At 32.4% G+C, this 19,397-nt stretch overlaps 3 protein-coding genes across 4 annotated transcripts in view; all 3 read right to left on the reverse strand.

Moving 5' to 3' along the window:
* The window catches only part of LOC102589430 (transcriptional adapter ADA2b), an 8,195-nt gene extending 1,517 nt beyond the window's left edge, over nucleotides 1-6,678 (reverse strand). The window contains exons 1-12 of the mRNA XM_006365781.2: nucleotides 6,491-6,678; nucleotides 4,871-4,926; nucleotides 4,112-4,290; nucleotides 3,760-3,825; nucleotides 3,491-3,616; nucleotides 3,332-3,407; nucleotides 2,197-2,257; nucleotides 2,039-2,097; nucleotides 1,882-1,953; nucleotides 1,345-1,564; nucleotides 1,044-1,254; nucleotides 153-416 (exon numbers count right to left, since the gene is read on the reverse strand). Coding sequence (XP_006365843.1) covers nucleotides 153-416; nucleotides 1,044-1,254; nucleotides 1,345-1,564; nucleotides 1,882-1,953; nucleotides 2,039-2,097; nucleotides 2,197-2,257; nucleotides 3,332-3,407; nucleotides 3,491-3,616; nucleotides 3,760-3,825; nucleotides 4,112-4,290; nucleotides 4,871-4,926; nucleotides 6,491-6,540 — 1,440 coding nt within the window. The 5' untranslated portion in view covers nucleotides 6,541-6,678. The remainder of the gene's footprint in view (nucleotides 1-152; nucleotides 417-1,043; nucleotides 1,255-1,344; nucleotides 1,565-1,881; nucleotides 1,954-2,038; nucleotides 2,098-2,196; nucleotides 2,258-3,331; nucleotides 3,408-3,490; nucleotides 3,617-3,759; nucleotides 3,826-4,111; nucleotides 4,291-4,870; nucleotides 4,927-6,490) is intronic.
* A 946-nt stretch (nucleotides 6,679-7,624) lies between these two features.
* On the reverse strand, nucleotides 7,625-12,645 carry LOC102589760 (CASP-like protein 2B1). The gene is made up of 3 exons (XM_006365782.2): nucleotides 12,321-12,645; nucleotides 10,311-10,443; nucleotides 7,625-8,177 (listed from the first exon to the last, which is right to left on the reverse strand). The coding sequence occupies exons 1-3, from the start codon at nucleotides 12,542-12,544 to the stop codon at nucleotides 7,929-7,931; spliced, it is 606 nt and encodes a 201-aa protein (XP_006365844.1). The 5' UTR covers nucleotides 12,545-12,645; the 3' UTR covers nucleotides 7,625-7,928.
* Nucleotides 12,646-18,678: 6,033 nt separating this feature from the next.
* LOC102590088 (OBERON-like protein) overlaps nucleotides 18,679-19,397 on the reverse strand; it is a 6,322-nt gene continuing 5,603 nt past the window's right edge. For both annotated transcript variants that reach the window (XM_006365784.2, XM_006365783.2), the window contains exon 3: nucleotides 18,679-19,349. In XM_006365784.2, the coding sequence (XP_006365846.1) occupies nucleotides 18,790-19,349 (560 nt within the window). In that variant the 3' untranslated portion in view covers nucleotides 18,679-18,789. The remainder of the gene's footprint in view (nucleotides 19,350-19,397) is intronic.

The raw sequence follows: 19,397 nt of genomic DNA on the forward strand, positions 1-19,397 counted from the left end.
CGGTGGGGGGGGGGGGGGCTTGTGTGTGCGCGTACAAACGCTGTGCCACTGGTTCCAGCACCATTTAATGAGTCCTAGACACAAGTCTAAGAAATAGAACAAGTCATAGTTGCTGAAGAATTCATTTAAAAAACAGTAATCTGAAAACTTACTGGTTCAGATAACAGTTCTCCTGCAGAAAAAGCTGGAACACCTGAATCGGTGTCGGAACTCAAAATCGCCTGGCTACAAGGTTTTCTATTTGAATGTATTCCAAGTGACTCAGAAGAAGCAGGTATGTTCAGGCTTTCCTGGATCACTGGGCCAATCTGAGAACTTCCTTTTCTCGGAACACCTTCTTCAACTTCCTTCTTCCTTTTCCTTTCTAAGTATCTATCAACTTCGGCAGACGAACGACAACCAGCAGCTTTCGCTTCCTGCATAATTTTGTAGGAAAGAGAGTGATTCCTTTTATATTTATAACTCGTGGTGTCTGGGCCAGCTAGTGAGCACCTCGACTAATTCCACGGGATACTTACTAACTCCCACCAGCAGCATAGGTACCGGGTAACTCTGTCCACAAAGGCTTGAACAGATTGAAAGAAATAACCTAGTCTCTATGTCCATTTTTACTTGTCCAATTTGAAAAACCAAGAGATAATTTATCACTTAGTTCCTTATTTACCCTTATTATTAACTAGTCATTTCCCAAACATTGAATTTATTATATTCAAGGGGTAATATAGTAAAATAATCATTCTATTTATTGCTCCTTAAGGGGTGTGCCAAGTCAATACTGGAGAAATACAAATGGACAGAGGGAGCAGTACTTTTGTCTCCGTTGGGTGACCTCATGGTTCCAACCCACTTCATTGACCACTAGATCATACCCTTGAGTGCTAGGATAGAAAGCGATTTTGTATTACGTTTTGCTAATGTAGTCATAGATTAGTCAAATGCCATATGGTTCTAACTTTATAAATTTACTGAGCTTCTATATACAAGCCGACGTTTAGTTTCATTAGAAAAGGTACAATAATAAACAACAGAGCAGAGTTTCGCACCTTGAGTTCTTGTATTCTTTTCAGATATCTATGTTCTGAGATCACAGTCTTTAGTAATTCTTCATGCTCCTCCTTCGATAGAAAGCGCATAATGGCATCATAACGTCGGCATATATCTTTCTCTTCTGGTGACAAATTCTTCTCAAATTCACTTGGCTGGAGTAAATTCCTCTCTAGAATAAAATCCTTGCGGCGCTTTCTTTCATCAAGCCTGCCATTATTCATTGAAACTTACTTGACTCTGAAGGAATGAGATAACTGAAGAAATCATGAAACATATGATGGAGGAAAGAAAAAGTACCTCTTGGAATAGATACGCAGAACACGCAACTTAAGTTCGCGCTCCTCTTCAGTTTCAGTTTCCTTGAATTCCATATCAGCCAATAGTTGCTCCGCATCATTATCATATTCAGGATCAAATTCTTGCCTCTTGGGAATATATCCACTTAATTTCATCAATGAGGATCCATCATCCTTCAAAGATTTCGGTTTCTTGCCTCCAAAATTTCTGCCTGAATTATCTGCCAACAACGGATTTACTTTAGTGTTCACCCTATTACATGTTGCTTCATTTGATCTGTTTATCTTGCTGTTTTGTCATTGTTATTTTCCTTTCTACCATGATTTGTCTACACTTCTTTTGAGCCGAGGGTCTATGGGAAACAACCTCTCTACCCCGCACGCAAAGGTAGGAGTAAGGTCTGCGTACATCCTACCCTCCGCAGACTCCATTTGTGGGATTACACTGGGTATGTTGTCGTTGTTTTTGTAATGAATTAACTATTACTGAGCAATTCCTTCACAATTTTTTTCAGTGATGAATGATAAGTTGACATACCTTCAAATTTAACAGGTTCATTTTGATCTTTGATTTGCGTTTTGCTGGATGGCTTTTTTATGCCTGTGATTCCTGCAGCATCCAAGCTGTTAGCGGCTCAAAAAGTCCATAACGTAAAGTAAATACTACTTTCAGATAGGACCAAAAAGGGTCTTACCCGCATTGGATACAGAAGTTAAACGTCCTGATGGACCAATTTTATGAGTGTCTTCAACTCTAATGGCAAGCATGCAAGAAAAAAGTGAGTACTAGATGATTAGAACAGAAAAAAGACAATAAACCATGTACACAGAATATAGAATATGCTATTCATACTTGATTCGAGACGGACAGAATGATTCATCTTTAGGAACATCTTCACCAAGTGAAGAGAGTCCTGCGATTGCCACAAACATCAGATGTAACAAAATGTTGTAAAGATTCATTGTAATCGAGATAAAACACTCAACTCCTAGTACCACGTGAATCCCTACTTTTCTCCCACGAGAATTCTCATCAACCTATCTGAATCCCCGCCCTCAGCCCCTCACCATGAATTCTTTGTAACTAGTTTGTACCCATGAGCAAGTAGTATGCAAGCAACTATAAGATACGACATTTAATTTGTCTATTCACGATAAATTGGAAATATCTTTTGAATCCTTATGTTTTCCACTATCGTTTGTATAGTTGAAGTAAAATTTGATTTCATCATCTTTTCGGTTATTTCGGTTTGATGTTAAAGTTGTTTCATTTAATTTCACATCCTTTGACGTTAGCTTTTTGTAATTTAGACTTGATTTTTTCTGTCATAATTTTCTTCATAAAGTATTCAAGATTTTATTGAAAACAAAGAATCCAGAAGACGCAGTAGATTACAAAATCCACACTGGAACTCATATGCAAAATCCAGAAGGTGCAGCGGATTATACAACGAAAGTGAAGACCGAAACTATCAATAAAAACAAATTGTACATTTAGTTTTAGTGAATGGAGAGTTTTGGGGTGTCTTATATTAATAACAATTTAAGTAATTAGCTATCAATTTAAATTCCATATTTGACCATAAATATCAATTTATTGTAAAAGAGAAGTAACACAACTATCATCTACAGAAGTAGTAATAAGTGATGCTTTGATATATATACCATATATTAGATACATTCATAAAGAGATTTCCAAGAGTTACTATTGTTTCCTATTTATTTAGCTTTTAATTGATAGATATTTTTATTAGTACAATAAAGAAGATAGACAAAACACTTCTACATATAGTACAGATAGAATCATTTCACCGGCCACTGTTAGTTATTTAACGAGATATGTAACTGCAAAAAATTTGATCTCAAGACCATTACTTATGTTGCACCGAGCATCATTTTGTTATTCTAATGGTAGAAGATCAGGCTCTCAAGATGAACAACCACGGAAAGTAACTAGAGAAATCAGAATTGAGAATTACGGTCCTAACCTTTCTTATCTGCAAAATTCCCTTTAGCCATGGCAATGAGTTCCATTCTGTTTTTCCCCATGACGTGAGTCATATCCTGGAAATGGAAAAGGAAAAATGCAGGTGAAATGGTGAGTCAAAAGAATTAAACTTGCAAAATATTTCTGATAAGTTTCTTACCGGTAGAGGAAAGTAAGGTGACTCTAAGTATGCGGCCTTAAAATGGTCAATGCAGACTTCTTTTGTCTTTGTTCCTACATGCTCACCTACTTCAGCCCAATTACCCATGCCATACATCTCAATTCCCTAGGCATAGCAAATTCAAGGAACCAAGACAATAAGAAAAAGGGGTATTGGCGTTATGATTACTTAATGGGAAAAGTAAAAAGTCAAATTCAGTAATAAAGAAGACACGAGGTGTCCAAAAAAGAGGGTTCTCAAAATAACACCTCAAGAAGCAACATCTCTTCATCAGCATTCCAGTCTGGGCAAATAAGCGGGAAAGCTAAGATGTCCTGTTCAAAGACACTAAGAAGGTCATTAGAACAATGCACCAATTTTGATACCTAGTGCTAAAATATTAGCTCCCAAACAGATGAGAGGAAACATTAAAAAACACAAAATAAGCTTCTAAAAATCATGAGTTAACAACAACATCATGTCCATGCTGTAGTGCACTTTTTTTTTCTTTTGTCAAGTGAAGTTTTTTGTATGTATTACTACTGATATGAGCTTGAAGAAAGAACTAACCATAGTACCATACTTATCAATTGAAAAATAAAGAAGAACGAAAGAACTAACCATAACCCTATAGTGGTGATGGCTTTTGTGAGGATGTACCTCAGCACCAACAGAGAAGCACTCTATACATAGGTCAAAATCGGAACATACAGCACATTTTATACGAGTTCTCCCACTAATGTCTTTGTTGCAATAATTGCAGTGATACAAGGCCCTTTTGCCATCAGCTGTCCCTTGACCTGAGTAATCAACAGCATTATGTCAACATATGAGGAGTGGTTGCAAATTTGAAAGACTCCAAAAGTAAGCTATGGCTCATGCAAATGATATACAAATATTTCAAAATTATGTTTGGAACCTAAAATAACTGTTGTCATGCTTTATTTAGTAATTTAAAGGTTGTTGCCATGTGTTTATACCGAAAAAGTTGGGGCTCTAAAAGAAATTCATGCTTGCAAGAAACAGCTCTAACATATTGGTCTATAAAAAGTTGAGCTACAATGACATCATTCTGAAGGTACACATCCAGAAAAATCTGCACTTTAGGAATTTTATCCTTCTCTGGTGAAAGGACATGGATTGTCATTTCAAAAATGAAAAGGGAAATAGGATCCTGTTTAAACTTTAGTAACCGTTGATTTCATCTACCAGTAAAACTAAGTTAATGGAAAAAAGACCTTAGCCAGATCGCAAAATTCAAAAATCTAAAATGAATTGAATGGATAGTAAAAAAGATAATCAACTATAATAATCTGCCATCCAAAAGAATCAGAACTGAACTGAATTTAAATAGTTAAAAACTAGTTAGACGAAACTTACCAGTGGTCACAGTTTCTAAATTGTCTCCACTTGAGGCATTCTTTTTCCTCCTTGATCTAAACAAAGGAAAACGGGTAATAAAACTACAGGAAATCAGCAAGAAACAACTGAGAAAAGAAAAAAGACAGTATCCACTCTCCTCTAATGCCATCTATTAAAGACATAAAATTCATAAGTAATGCTCACATATCATTATCATTAGTACGTCCTATTCTTTGGAGAATAGAAAGGGTATATTAATAATGCCAAAATTCAATAAGCTCGCTCATAAATTAAAAGGGAATGCCAATGCGACATTAGTACCCCAGCTAGTGCAAGGTAGAGGAAGGGTGAGCATATATTGTACACGGTCTTCCCCTGGCATTTCTGCAAAGAGGTTGTAGGTCACAGAAGAGCAACTCGACCATTGCGCCAATACTCACTCTCACCCCATAAAAGCACATACTAGAGCTAATTCTCAACAATTACCTAATCATTACCAATAAAAATCTACTCTTTAGCACTAAAAGAAGATGAACACAAGAAGTTAATATCACAACTTGTAAAGTTGTTGTCGCTCCCATGTGACCAGGAGGTCACGGGTTTGAGTTGTAGAAACAGTCTCTTACAGAACTAAGAAATGCAGGGTAAGCCGTACAACATACTCTTGTAGTCCGTCCCTTCCCCAGACCCCGCACATAGCATGAGCTTAGTGCACTGGGTTGTCCTCTTTTTTTAGTTAATATTGCAACTCTACCATTGCACCAATGCTCTCCCTCCCACAATAAAAGTATATACTAGAGCTAAAATTCTCAACAATTGACTAATCATTACCGATAAAATAGTCTCTACCACCAAAAGAAGACAAACCCAAAAAATTGATAACGCAACTCTATCATTGCGCCAATGCTCACCTCACACAATAAAAGCACAAAATAGAGCTAATGCTCAACAATTGTCTGATCCTTACCATCTAGTCTTTACCCAAAAAACAAGTTAAACTCAACAAATTAATACCTATAACTAATTTGAAACCTATAACTAGAAGATACTCACCACGAAGTGACTACTCTATGTTAGCAATAAAAATTTAATCTTTACCAGAAAACAAGATAAACCCAACCCATTAGTACTTTAAACCTACACACTCTCAACTATTGACTAACCAATTTAGGAATAAAAATCTAATATTGCAACTCTACCATTGCGCCAACGCTCACCCTCGCACAATATAAGCACAAACTAGAGCTAATTCTCAACATTTGACTAATCATTACCAGTAAAATCTAATCTTTACCACAAAAACAAGCTAAGCCCACCAAATTAATACCCATTACTAGTTTGAAACCTATAACTCAAATGATATACAATTGACTACTCAATGCTAGCAATAAAAATTTAATCTTTACCAAGAAACAAGATAAACCTAAACAATTTCACACCCATTAGTACTTAAAACATACAATTAATGATACTTTCATCTACTGACTAAAAAATTCAAATAATTACCACAAAAACTAGAAGAAAAACCAAGAATTCAACAGTCATTAGTAGTTTATACAAATTAAAAGACACCCATAAGCTAAAAAATACTGCAAAAAATAGAGATGATAAAAAAAAAATATTTAAAAAAAAATCAACCTTTGGCTGGGATCTTCATCAGCTTGAAAATTACCACGAGAGCGACCCATATAACTCTGAATTGATTTTGATAAATTTTTCAGTAAAATTTCCCAATTTGGGTATTTTGTTGATACAATTATTGGATGTTACACTGAAAATTTTGGGTTTTTTTTGGTGAAGTTCATTGGGTGATTTTTTTTTTTTTTTTTTTTTACAATGGTATTTGCTTTCCCTCTGCAAATTACTTTTTTTCAGATAAATATTTTTATTTTTATTTGTTTCTATTTTTCTTCAAGTCCCTTTTTATAGCTTTAGGAATATTTTAAGTTATGAACCATCCTCGACGGATACGATAGAGTGATAAATAATTTTTCATCATTAAATATGAATTTTGGATTCGAGCCATGTGAGTGGAATCATTTTTATCTAAACGTAAAACTTCCGACTTGAATCCAAATTAATCAAGGGGCGAAATAAATATCAAATATCAAGTCTATTATTTTTTTTAGTTTCGATGGCATTTGGTTGAAAAAACTTGTTAGAGAATTTTTTTGGAGAAAATAAGAATTTTAGATAACCTTTGAAAAAGTAAGTTTTTTTTCTAACCAAACAAAACTAAAAATGGTGATAAATGCTTTTTGTGTTTGAAGAAGTAAGATTTTTAGTAAATTAATTCATATTTTGTATATTCTGTTTACATGAAAATATTATGATTTATCAAGTCAATCAACCCTTTATTACTACATATTTCTCATTCATGATTCAATTATCGAAAATGATTTGGTGTAATTTCGTTGAGGTTGAAGCCTTATGTCACAAAATAAATATTTTATTTTCAAATTAACTTCGAAGAATGATCGAGAATCGACTTTCGAAAAAGGGAGATTCAATCTAAAAAATATATAATTTTTAATTAACTCGTCTTTCTTAGATAATCAACTCAAGCCACTTAACAATTAATTACATGTAGTATATATATGGTAAGTTACAATTTGTAACACTACAACGAGTATAAAATTTCTCATATACTCCGTATCTATAAGTTAAAATTCTTTGTTTATATAATACACATAAAATTAAGAAACAAGATAAAATATAACTCGATAAATATACGTTATATCTCTTTGTTTAACGATGGATACACGTGTAAAATTACGAAACGAGGTGAAGTATAACTCCACCAACATTAGTCTTGATTTATTTTTTACAAAAGAAAAACCAAAATCATTTTATTATACAATAGTTTCAACATAAGACAACATAGTACAAAACACCAAATATCCACCAAGTTACATATCTTCAAGTTCAAGATTAAGCTACTACTACTCGACTCATCATCTAGCATTACTTTTTCTTTCTTTTGATAATCGCGGTATCGAGGTCAGCTTTTGCATATCTCGACTAATTTACAAGGATACCTGCAACTAACTCTGTCCACTAATGCTCGGAGAGATGATCATCTAGCATTACTCTTTCCTCCGTTGTTTCCATACAAACGAAAGAGACTGAATGCTGAAATACCAGAGAGAGCAATCATGCTAAGGCTAACTATTACAGAACTTGCAATGCCTTCTCCAATTTGGTTGCAAAATTTGCCATACAAATTGCAAACTTTCATCCATTGTAGCTCTGGTTGACCAAACTTCGAAATTACTCCAGACTGCGCTGCTGCCGCCACTGCAGCCAGACTCAAGTAGGCCATCAACTGCACGTGAAAAAGACGTCACTGTATTTTAATCTGTTGTAGCACGTAACTTGTCTTTTCAGATTAATAGTCACACTTCTTCATGAAGGCGTTAATTAAAAAAAAATTACAAATACACTATTTTTGAACTTTGATATTTACAGTCCACTAGAAGGCTAAAAGGGTATAATTTGAGTATTGCATAGCAAATGAAAAGTAAAAAGTGCATAATACATAAACAAATACTCGAACTTGACCTCAGTTGGCAAGTAAGTACTTAAACTTTGAGAGTTCACATCTAGACACCTCAACTTGATTTCACTGACAACTAAACACTCCAACTTAGTAAAATGTATCTCGTGGACACTTGATGCTGATGTGGCACATAAATTTTTAAATTTTGGAGGTTTCTAGATGATCATTTTATAAGTTGGAGTGTTCAACTAACACGGAGATGAGTCGAAATATCTAGATGTGTATACTCAAAGTTGGAGTGTTCAGTTGTCAATTGAGAATTGAGACCAAGTTAAAGTGTCCATCTTGATGCCCAAAACAAGTTAGTTAAAGCTTATTGAACTACCCTTTAAAGATGGTTAACAACATTCAACATTGAACTTCCTAACTGTTGGATTTGGACCACAAAAATAGTATACAAGATTTGACGGATCAATAGGTACGACAAGATGATTTTTATATTTTTCCCGTGTATTAGGGGTGTCTCGCATTTCTGAAGTTGAGGAAACATGGTCAGGTTGGTGAGAATTCATATAGCTGACCCCAGGTGGTTTCAGATTTAGGCATAGGTGTTGTTGTGTGTAACATTTCTAAAGGTTTATATGAGTTAATGAACTATACGACAATATAAGACATAAGCAATTTGGGCCAGAGCCACCAGCTTATCTGGAGCATTCATTTCATTTTTTAAGTGTAGATACATTTAATGTTGTCATCCAGTTTCTGGTGTCACAATTTATGGCAGTGGCTTTAACCATTGGTCCCAAGAGTTGATGGACTAAGAACTTGTTCTTAAAAGACAGCATTAGACTGTATTAAATGCCCATCACTGCATTCCCGGGGAAATTGTTGAACAACAACATATCCCGCGTAATCTCACAAGTGGGGTCTGGGGAGGATAGGATGTACGGAGACCTTACCCCTACCTTTGTGGGGTAGAGAGGCTGTTTCCGGGGAAATTGTTAGATGGAAAATATGTGGTAACACCAAATCATCCATCTTCAGCCTTCCCAAATTCAAAAGTCTCACATATTGCTGGTTAGGGGGTTTAGCGATCAAGATAGCACGGTCATAAAACATAGAAGAATCGTCCTGTTTTCAGAATGTATAATAAGGTTCTTATTGCACTACTTCAGCTACTCAAAAATGTTTCCCGAGACTCTTGCTATGTAGAGACCAGTAGCGGATCTATACTAGAAACACTGCAGGTCCGAAAGAACCTGCTGTGCCTAACGTTACTATATATGTGTGTGCAGAAAAAAAAGGTACATATATAAAGAGCAGAATTGACACGCTCTAAATCCGAGATTAGAGCAGAATTGACACACACAAAATTGTTAAATGGGCAAATATATGCAATGAAGGATGCAGCAAGAGCTTTTGTACTGCTTTCCGGGATAATAAGAGAAGTAATGCAAAAGCAGGTGCCAAAACAGGGATAAAAGCATTTAGAGCACTAGGAATGACAAATACGATCATGCCAACACTAACAAACCAGCTCCTATTAGAACTCCAACGCAAGCGTGTTACACAGTTGAATTTTTTTTATCCAAAGTATAGTTCTATTCTAGTTCACTCAATGTACCGGCTACATGTTCATGAGACAAAATATATCATCCATAATTCCCTCAATGAACAACCCCAACCACACTAAGAACGGAGTAAAATAAGGTGCATCTATGATAAGTGCTAAAGGATATGCCTGAGTTGAATCAGATCAGTTTCTAAATGCAGCGGCACCTGGATTGGATCCTCTATAAATGTACTACTACTGGAAAAATCCGACAAGCACCTATCAACATTTTTGAAAAGTCCGAGCAACATAGTCCAAAGGTTACTTCAACTTTTAAAAGGGTTAATTAATCAACCCTTTTTATCAATCAAAATTCAGAAGCAACAACTAATACGAATATCTTGTACCTGATCACCAGAAAAAATAACCCAAGCCAAGGGTTTGTTGAAAAGAACACTTCCTCTTATCATACTGAAAATGCACCTTAAAACTTGAATCAGAGAGTAAGCAGCAGCTAATCCATTGGCTATCACTAAAAATCTGCAAAAAAAAAAGTTCAAAGTTTAGATCTTTAACCTTTACGGGTGTGTTTGGCATTGAGGAAAACATTTTCCAAATTTCTCATGTTTCTGTCCGTCGAAACTTTTGAAAAATATTTTCCCTATAAAAACAAGTTCCTTGAAATGAGAAAAATACTTTCTCGGTGAAAGTAAAGAAAACAAATTTCATCGGTCCATTTCACTCCTCCCCATCCTCCGTCGTACTCCATTCCACCCCCACCCCTCATAGCTCCCACCTCCACCACCCCACACGTAATATATTAATATTTTTGAGATAATATTTTTTGTATGGAATAATCAATTATTTTCTGAAAAAATATTTTCCTTCAGACCAAACGCACCTTAAGAGTGTGTTTGGTATGAATGAGAATGTTTTCTTGGTAAATAAGTAATTTCTTTTATTTATTTTCTGGTATATGACGTAACCGTAAAGTTGACCTCATGTGATCAAAAAGATCATAGGCTCAAGCCGTAGAAACAGTCTCTTGCAGAAGTGCAGGGTAATGATGCGTATAATAAACGCTTGTTGTCTGGCCTTACTCAAATCTCTTGCATAACAAGAGCTTAGTGCACCAGACTATCTTTTTTTTAATTAAAAAGAATCTTCTTGTAATTGGTAATTAAATAGAAAATATTATCAGAAGATATTTGTATATAACTTAAGCAAATACTATGTTGGTGGAGTGGGGATGGGGCTACGAGGCTAGGGTGGGGTGGGGCGTTTGGGAGGAGATAATTAATGTGAATGTTTGTTTTTTGAAAAACTTGAACAACCAAACATAGAAAAATTGAAAAATATTTTTTTTTTTTAAATGTTCTACTCCATACCAAACACACCCTAAAGATTAAAGATTTGAACTTTGTTGAAGTTCTTGTGTAAGTGATGATTTCTCTATTTTCTCTGTTTGTTTTGCTTGTTTTTAGCTTTTTTTTCAAAGATTAATCTTTGAAATTACAAGCTACAAAAACAAGCAAAAGATTGAGAAAATAGAGAAAAATCATCACTTAAACAAGAACTTCAACAAAGTTCAAATCTTTAACCTTTACACAGTGTTTGGTATGGAAGAAAACATTTTCAAGAAAATATTTTTTCAATATTTGGTTGATCAATTTTTTTGAAAAAACATTTTGTAAGTTACATTTAACCCAACATGGTAATTAGCCATTGAATACTATTTTTAGCTTGTTCACCAAATACAAAAAAAACAAGTAAAAACCATTCATTCTCCAGAAAAAAATACTTCCTTTCATACCAAACACACCTTTATTTAAAACACAAACTACAAAAAAACAGAGAAAAAACATCACTCACACAAAAACTTCAACAAAGTTCAAATCTGTAACCTTTAATATGTGTTGGGATAGAAGAAAACATTTTCAAGAAAATATTTTTCAATACTTAATTGATATTTATAAATGACATCTTACCCTCCAACACATACCCCACACCCCCAACTCCACCAACATAGTATTTACCCATTGAATAATATCTTCTACTTAATTACCAAATACAAAAAAACAAGTAAAACCATTCATTCTCCAGAAAAATACTTCCTCTCATACCAAACACACCTTTATTTAAAACACAAGAAACAAAGAAAAAACATCACTTACACAAAGAACTTCAAACAAAGTTCAAATCTTTAACCTTTAGGATATGTTTGGTATGGCACAAAATATTTTCAAGAAAATATTTTTCAATAATTAATAAGTGACATTTTTCTCCAACACATACCATTGAATAATATTTTCTCCTTGAATTACCAAATACAAAAAAAAAACACAAGTAAAAATCATTCATTCACCATAAAAACACAATCTTTCATACCAAAAAAAAAAAAAGAAAAAATTACTTACACAAGAACTTTCATATCAGTGAACTTAGCTTCTTTCTTGATTGAGAATATAACTTTAACTTGACTATCAGTTCCAATAAGAACAGCACCAATAATTGCTAAACCTAAAATTAAACATCTCAAAATCAGCTCTATAATTCTTACTCTCTTATCAATTACTTTCAAATTACTTCCATGATGAACTGGAACATTCCCAGGACTCACTCCAATCCCCAAATAACTCATAATTTTTTTTAAAGCTTAGTGAAGAGAAAATTTTAATTTTTGTACTATAAAAAACTTTATTGCCCCTATTGTGGCCTTTATATAGGACGGATTTTTCTAATGAACTTTACTTTCTTCACACTTTTTATGTGGTAGCAGTAGAGTACATTTTGTTTTTAACTTTTTGTGGCATTATTTTAGTAGTGTATTCAAATCTGTTCAATTTATTTGTCGGATTTTGACACGTAAAATTTTGAAACGGTAATTGTTTTTTATAATCATAAACTAAAGTAATGTGGAATCACTTTTAAAATGATTAATTTTTTCAAGAAAAATGTTTGATGACTATTTTTATATATTGAATTTGGAGAAAAGAAAAATAGTAATGTTTTCGTATAGTAAAATTAGAAATTTTCTTATTTGAGGAAGAATCTATTTTTCATTAGGTATTTTTGTAGTGAACTGATTGGATTAAAAATAAGTAGGAAAATTATGGTGTATAACATAATTTTTCAACTGATTCGCGGTGGGTAAAAACTTTGTTTATAGTAATGAATGTTCCAAATTATTCTTTAATATGTAATTTTAAAAATGTTATGTGAAAAATTAAAATTAAAAATTATCATAAAAGATAATATTTTCTTAATAAACTAGAAAAAAAGTAAAATAAATAAATTGAAACGAACCAATAATAATATTAAATTCCAGATATTATAGTGGTGGAGCTGAGTTGTATCACATCAATCATGACTTCTTTCTTTTCTTTATCTTTTTGGTTTTATATATTCGATAGTTGACATTGGAAATCAAATTAATCTAAATTTGTATCGCGTAATATTTTTAAGAAGAAAGTGTTTTCCCTTATACAGTGTAAATAACTAATAATGAATGATTAATTATAATAATATATTTAATATAGTTTCAAGTGAAATTCGAAAAGAACAGAATTTTAAAAAAAATGTTTCTAGAGTAAGTGGTCCTATTTTAATGGCTTTGAGCTTTAGCATAACACTACCAAAAAAGAAATTAAGTGGTTGTTATGTATTATTGTTAATAATGTTTACATAGTCCACTTATATATTCACACGATGTTATTACTGGCATAATTATTATATATATTATTCACATGATGTTATTACTGGCAAATAATAATTAGGAGCAATAAGATAAGAATAAGGATGAAATGAAGGTTTGTCTTTATAACTTTATGTGATAAAAAGGTATTATTAAAATTTAAAAATAAATTTCATAAAATAGTGGTTAGATCGATTTTTTTCTATAGGAAAGAGTATTGGTTAGTCAAGAACTTCTCATGTCTAAAATATACAAATTATGAAACTGAGAATGTTGAAATAAATTTGTGGGCAAATTAGGAGCACGATAATAATATTAAAAATGAGGATATCCGGGATAAGTTGGAAGTGACTTTCATAATGGATAAGATACGCGAAACAAGACTAAGATGATTTAGACATGTGAAGATAAAATGTGCAAATGCCCTAATAAAGAAATATGAAAGGTTGGATATAATGGGTACGAGATGAGTTAGAGATAAGTTGAAGAAAGTATTGAATCGAGGATAGGTAATTAGACTAGACATATTGGTGCAACTTCAGTATTGATCGAGGATAGGTAATTAGGCTAGACATATTGGTGCAACTTCAGCTTATCAAGGACATAACCTTAGATATGAGAGCATAGAGATCATGAATTAGGATAGAAGGTTAGTAGGCACTGGAGCGTTGTCTTACTTTTCAACATGATTAGGCTTAGTGATAATCTAGAGCGCCGATTTTGTTATATGTAGTTAGTATGTAGTTTCTTGCTTTTGTTATATCATCAATTGTTTATTGTGTTTGTGATCGTACTATGTTGTTGTTGTGTTATTGTTCCTTTTCCGAATGTTCTATATTTTTTTTCTTTTAGTTTTCATGTTTCCTTCATTGTTACTTTTTTCATTAATAATTTAATTTGCTATATTTGATTCAAGGATTATTCATAAACAGTCTCTCTATCTTCACAAAATAAAAATAAGATTTATGTAGATTTTGTTTTGTTCATACCCTACTAATGATATTTCAGTTGATATATTATCGTTGTTGTATTGGAAAAAATAAAATAAGAAATCAAATGATATAACCAAGCAAAATTTTAATTTCAAATCAACTTAATTTCAAATCACACTGTAAATTAGTAAATATCGAAAATGAATAAATATTTCTCACACAAGTGTGTGTTTTGGTCATATATGTACAAACTACAAACAGAGGAGTGTCTAAGGAGAGTTCTCCGGATTGATGTGAACCCATGCTCCATTTCTTAGGTTATATTTTAAAAATATTTAAATATTCATGCGTGAATTCATGCTTGAAGTATCATATAATGCCATGATGATTGGGTACACCTCTTTAAATGAGGTTAGATACTTAAATCTTATATCTATCTTCTTCTTCTTTTTTTCTTCTAAAATTGGATTATACATCTTCAAGTAGTTATTGATAATATTTTTGGCGTTTTAGTTATTATTATTATTATTTATTTTGGCTTTAATCTTTCAAATTTTTAAGTTTGTTCCATTGAAAAATTAAAAGAAAATTTTAAGTTCAGTGATGAAATTAAAAATTAAATCAACCAAATTTTAATCTTAAATTCATTTTTTATAACAATTTAAATTTATTTTTTTATAACGATACATTCATCTTTTCGAGATTTTGAATACGCCTCTACGTATAAACGAGAGAGAAAAGCACGTCACTTGACCATGCAATTAAGGAGGACAAAAAACAATAAATTTTGCATTGAATGAGAACAATCTGAAATGTGGGGTTAGCATTTAATAAGAAGTAGCTAGCTTGGGAAACAAAACTTGAAATTTAGGACACAAATAATGGGAAGAAGCCAATATTATTGAAAGGATAATATATTGAATCTTATTAGTAGAGTTTGAAAAAAAATGTAGTTTTATTGATACCTAATAAAAGTAAAGAGGTTGTCTCTCATAAATTTTTTATTTAAATAAAGCATAACAACAATCAATTAAAAATACAGTAATAAGAGAATCGTATAGAAAATAGTGAAAATAATAATAATAATAATAATAGGAAACTAGACAAATTATAATTAATTAATATATATTTCAATTTTTATTTTTATTGTTTTATTCACTTTTACTTATCACATTTAGATTTGGCACACCAATTAAGAAAACAACAATTGACATGATTATTTTACCACATTATCCCTATTAGTAATTGATTTTAGTATTCCCTCTAGTCCATATTAAGTGAATTATCGGGTACCCCTTAGAAAAATATTTAAGTAGATAAATTAAAGACTATTTTTCACTATTATTCTTTTGATTATTTTCAAACTAGTCTCCTAGAAAACGTAAATTAGTTAAGAACCTCACTAAATAAAGGATAAATATGAAATGAAAAAAAAAGTTCCAACAATTTTTTTTAACTTTGAATAATTCACTTATTTTGAATAAATAAAAAAATCTCAACAAGTCAATTAATATGAATTAAATGGAGTATTAAGTCTTTGGAAAAATCATTTGAAGAATAAGCAACTAACATGAATTCTCTTATATCTTTTCTTGATATATTAAAAATAATAAGTAAAAATATATATTTATTTTTAAAATAGTGTACCAATAAAAATGAATGGAGAAATTATTTAATTATAAACTAAAAATAGGATAATTTGATCCAAATACCAAACTCAAATAAATTCTTACCTATTTTTTCTTATCCCAAGATGCAGAGATTGATGAGGGTAAGGTGGTGCCTTTAAATCCTACATTTAGTGTATGGTAGGTGTGAAAGAATTTATGATGACCCATTTCTTTCTGAAAAATAGCAAAAGTGACATTAGATGGTGGTCCATTTTGTTATTTTTTGTCTTAGTTTTTGGTTATAAATTTTATACTAACAAATAAAGTAATGTGCCTTACATGTGCTCTACATGTCACATTTTATGATTAGCAACGCAAGCACTATTATTCGATATCATTTAAGAAATAGATGCTAGAATCTAGATTGAATATATATACATAAATAGTGATTTAATGTTAAAGTTGATAATAGAAGTTTGGGTTAAAATCGTATGAAAAAGGGAAATCTAACTTATTGATTACATGAAAAGAGAGTGCTTACCTATTAAAACTTCGACCAAACACCATAGGTCAATTTCGCCTAATTATTTGATGTCATCTTAGTTTTACTATATTATTATAGGGGCATTAGGTTCGAAAAAAATGGAAAAAGGATAGGGCAACATGCCACCCTAATTTATCATCTTTTATTATTGCATGGATAGTCAATAATTGAAGATTTGAAGTGGGAAATGTACTGTGTCAAATTGATTGATCATTTTATCTCAAAATAATTATTATTTTAGAAATTTAAGATTAAAATTGACAATTACTTTTAATTATACCCTATATATTAAAAAGTATGCACAATATTTAAGAGGAAAAAAAATATTCTACCTATATTTAAATCGGGATAATTTAGTAACTATATATTTTTATTTATTATTTTTCTTAATAAACATTAAAAAAAAAGAAGCTAAAATGATAGTTAAAATGGACGAAAGGAGCATATGATATAAGGAAACTCCCATATGTTTTCTCCCGTTTCAATCTGTTTAGCTTATTCTTCTTTTTTGTTCATTAAAAAAAAATAGATTTTTTCCGTAACTCTTTAATTTTAACTTTCCACATAACATGTTCAAGACCATAGATTTAGAAGACATTTTAATACATTTGACATAATTTTCATTTAAAACTACAAGATCCAAAAATCTTCTTTACTTATACTCTCTGTCAAGTCAAAATATATCAAATAAATCAAAACGAAGTGCGTAGATATTTGGAGGAGTATACAAGTCCAATAGTCCATAATGTTGTAACATAAATTTTTTGTTTATTGTCCTTTTGTTAACAATAATTTCACAAATAGAAAATGGGATCAACTCCCTCATTGTGTATTGGTACTTATTGAGTATAGAATAAATTTGCTTCTCTATTATTTTTACGAACATAATTGTTTCATTATTACCAACAATATAAAAAACTCTTGTTTGGAAATAATCGACTAAAAAAGAGTGGTCCATAGGATAGTCATATTATAGTCTTTTTCAATGCAATAAAGTTATGTAGTGTCTCTTTGATTTAAAGGGTATTTCCATGAGTTTGCCTTGGTATCGTGTTCATACCGTTGTATTGAATGATCCCGATCGATTATAATTCTATAACTACTTCCCTTTAATGAGTTAACAACAATAAATTTGAGTTGTTGCCTCCATTATTAATGTTGCATGGTTGGTCATTGACCATATATATGTTATATCTCAATCTTCTTCTTTTGTGCCCACATTTCAGATGGGTCCTTAGTAAGATAATATGGTCCTTTTGAACATGTATTGCTTGGGTGGGGTGGGGTAGGGGATTTAATCCGACGATTATGCATATTAATTTACTATGATTACGTAAACATATCAGGAAAAATCGATAGATTTTTTATGGACTTCATTGACGGCTAGATCACTTAGTGCTTTTTAGTATTCTATGGGATATATTTTGGATAGTGCTTTTGAAAATTTTATTGGATACATTTATCTTCTACTGAACATATATTAAATAACTCTGCTCATTAAGACTTTGAAGTTTAAATAGATCATAAAAATCGACTAGAAAGATCCTATTTACTTTTTTTTTTAATGCGACTCTATATATTGATGAAGTTTGAATAATTGTAGAAGGTTAGTGTTGGGTGTGAGAACAAAGTTTGGTAAATGGAAGGGAGGGAAAAGGAAGCTCCATATAAAATGTAGTGATACTATTAATGGTGTGAGGCCATTTGAAAAAAATCGTACAAGATTGACTTAAAACAGACAATAGCGTACTATGTTAAAAGTCTTTTTACGTTCACACCAAGAGCAATTCCTACCTTTTAAAATTGTTGTCATGTGACCAGAAGGTCACCGATTCAAATTGTGAAAACAGCCTCTAACAAAAATGTAGGGTAAAGCTCCATACGATAGACCCTTGTGATCTGGCTTTTCCCCGGATCCCGCGCATAACGAGAGCTTAGAGCACAAGGCTGCCCTTCTTTTTAGACCTATTATGATTAGAAAAGGTAAGGCACAGATTGAAAAGAAAAATTATCAAGACCAAAAGTTTAAAACCAATTCACAAATCCAGAAAGCCTAGTAAATTTCGGAGCAAATGGAGTTATATGTATCCTTTGAAAGCAACAACTCTACATATTCTTGATCAAATCTTGGATTTTGCTGTACATAATCTGGGAAGGGTCACTTCCTCCGGCGCTGCTCTGGGACGCTCGTGAACTTTCCTGAAGCTTCATCTTCTCGATTAAGTACTGCTTCTCTGCCTCAGCCTCGCATAATCGCTGTTTCAGATACCTGTTAGTGTAGTCCTCTTCCGACTTGTTTGTCTTGGCGAGTGTAATTTGTTGCAGTCTCTCAGCTTCTCGTCTAGCTTCAGCCGCCTTTTTGTCAAACATTTCAGCTTCCGCCTGCTTAAGCCTTACGATGCTTTCAATATCATCGATTTGTTGCTTCTTCTTCTGCCTCTCCATTTTCAGCATGGTCACTTCCCGAGCTTTATCCTTGAGCTCCTGATCACATGCTTCGACAGATAACCGTGCTTTCTTAACCAACCGCATCTTTTCCTCCGCTACAGCTTCCATTTTTCTGATGGCTTCCTGTACTACATCTGCAATCTTGCCGAATGCTTCTAGTGGAGCTATGGGCCGACCACCTTCATCATTGTCTTGACTCTTTGAAGGATCATCAAGATCTGTGTAAAATTGGGGGGGGGGGGGGGGGGATTCCAAGAGGGAGTGGA

This window comes from Solanum tuberosum, unplaced genomic scaffold (genome assembly GCF_000226075.1).
Source record: "Solanum tuberosum cultivar DM 1-3 516 R44 unplaced genomic scaffold, SolTub_3.0 scf00580, whole genome shotgun sequence".
NCBI lineage: Eukaryota > Viridiplantae > Streptophyta > Magnoliopsida > Solanales > Solanaceae > Solanum > Solanum tuberosum.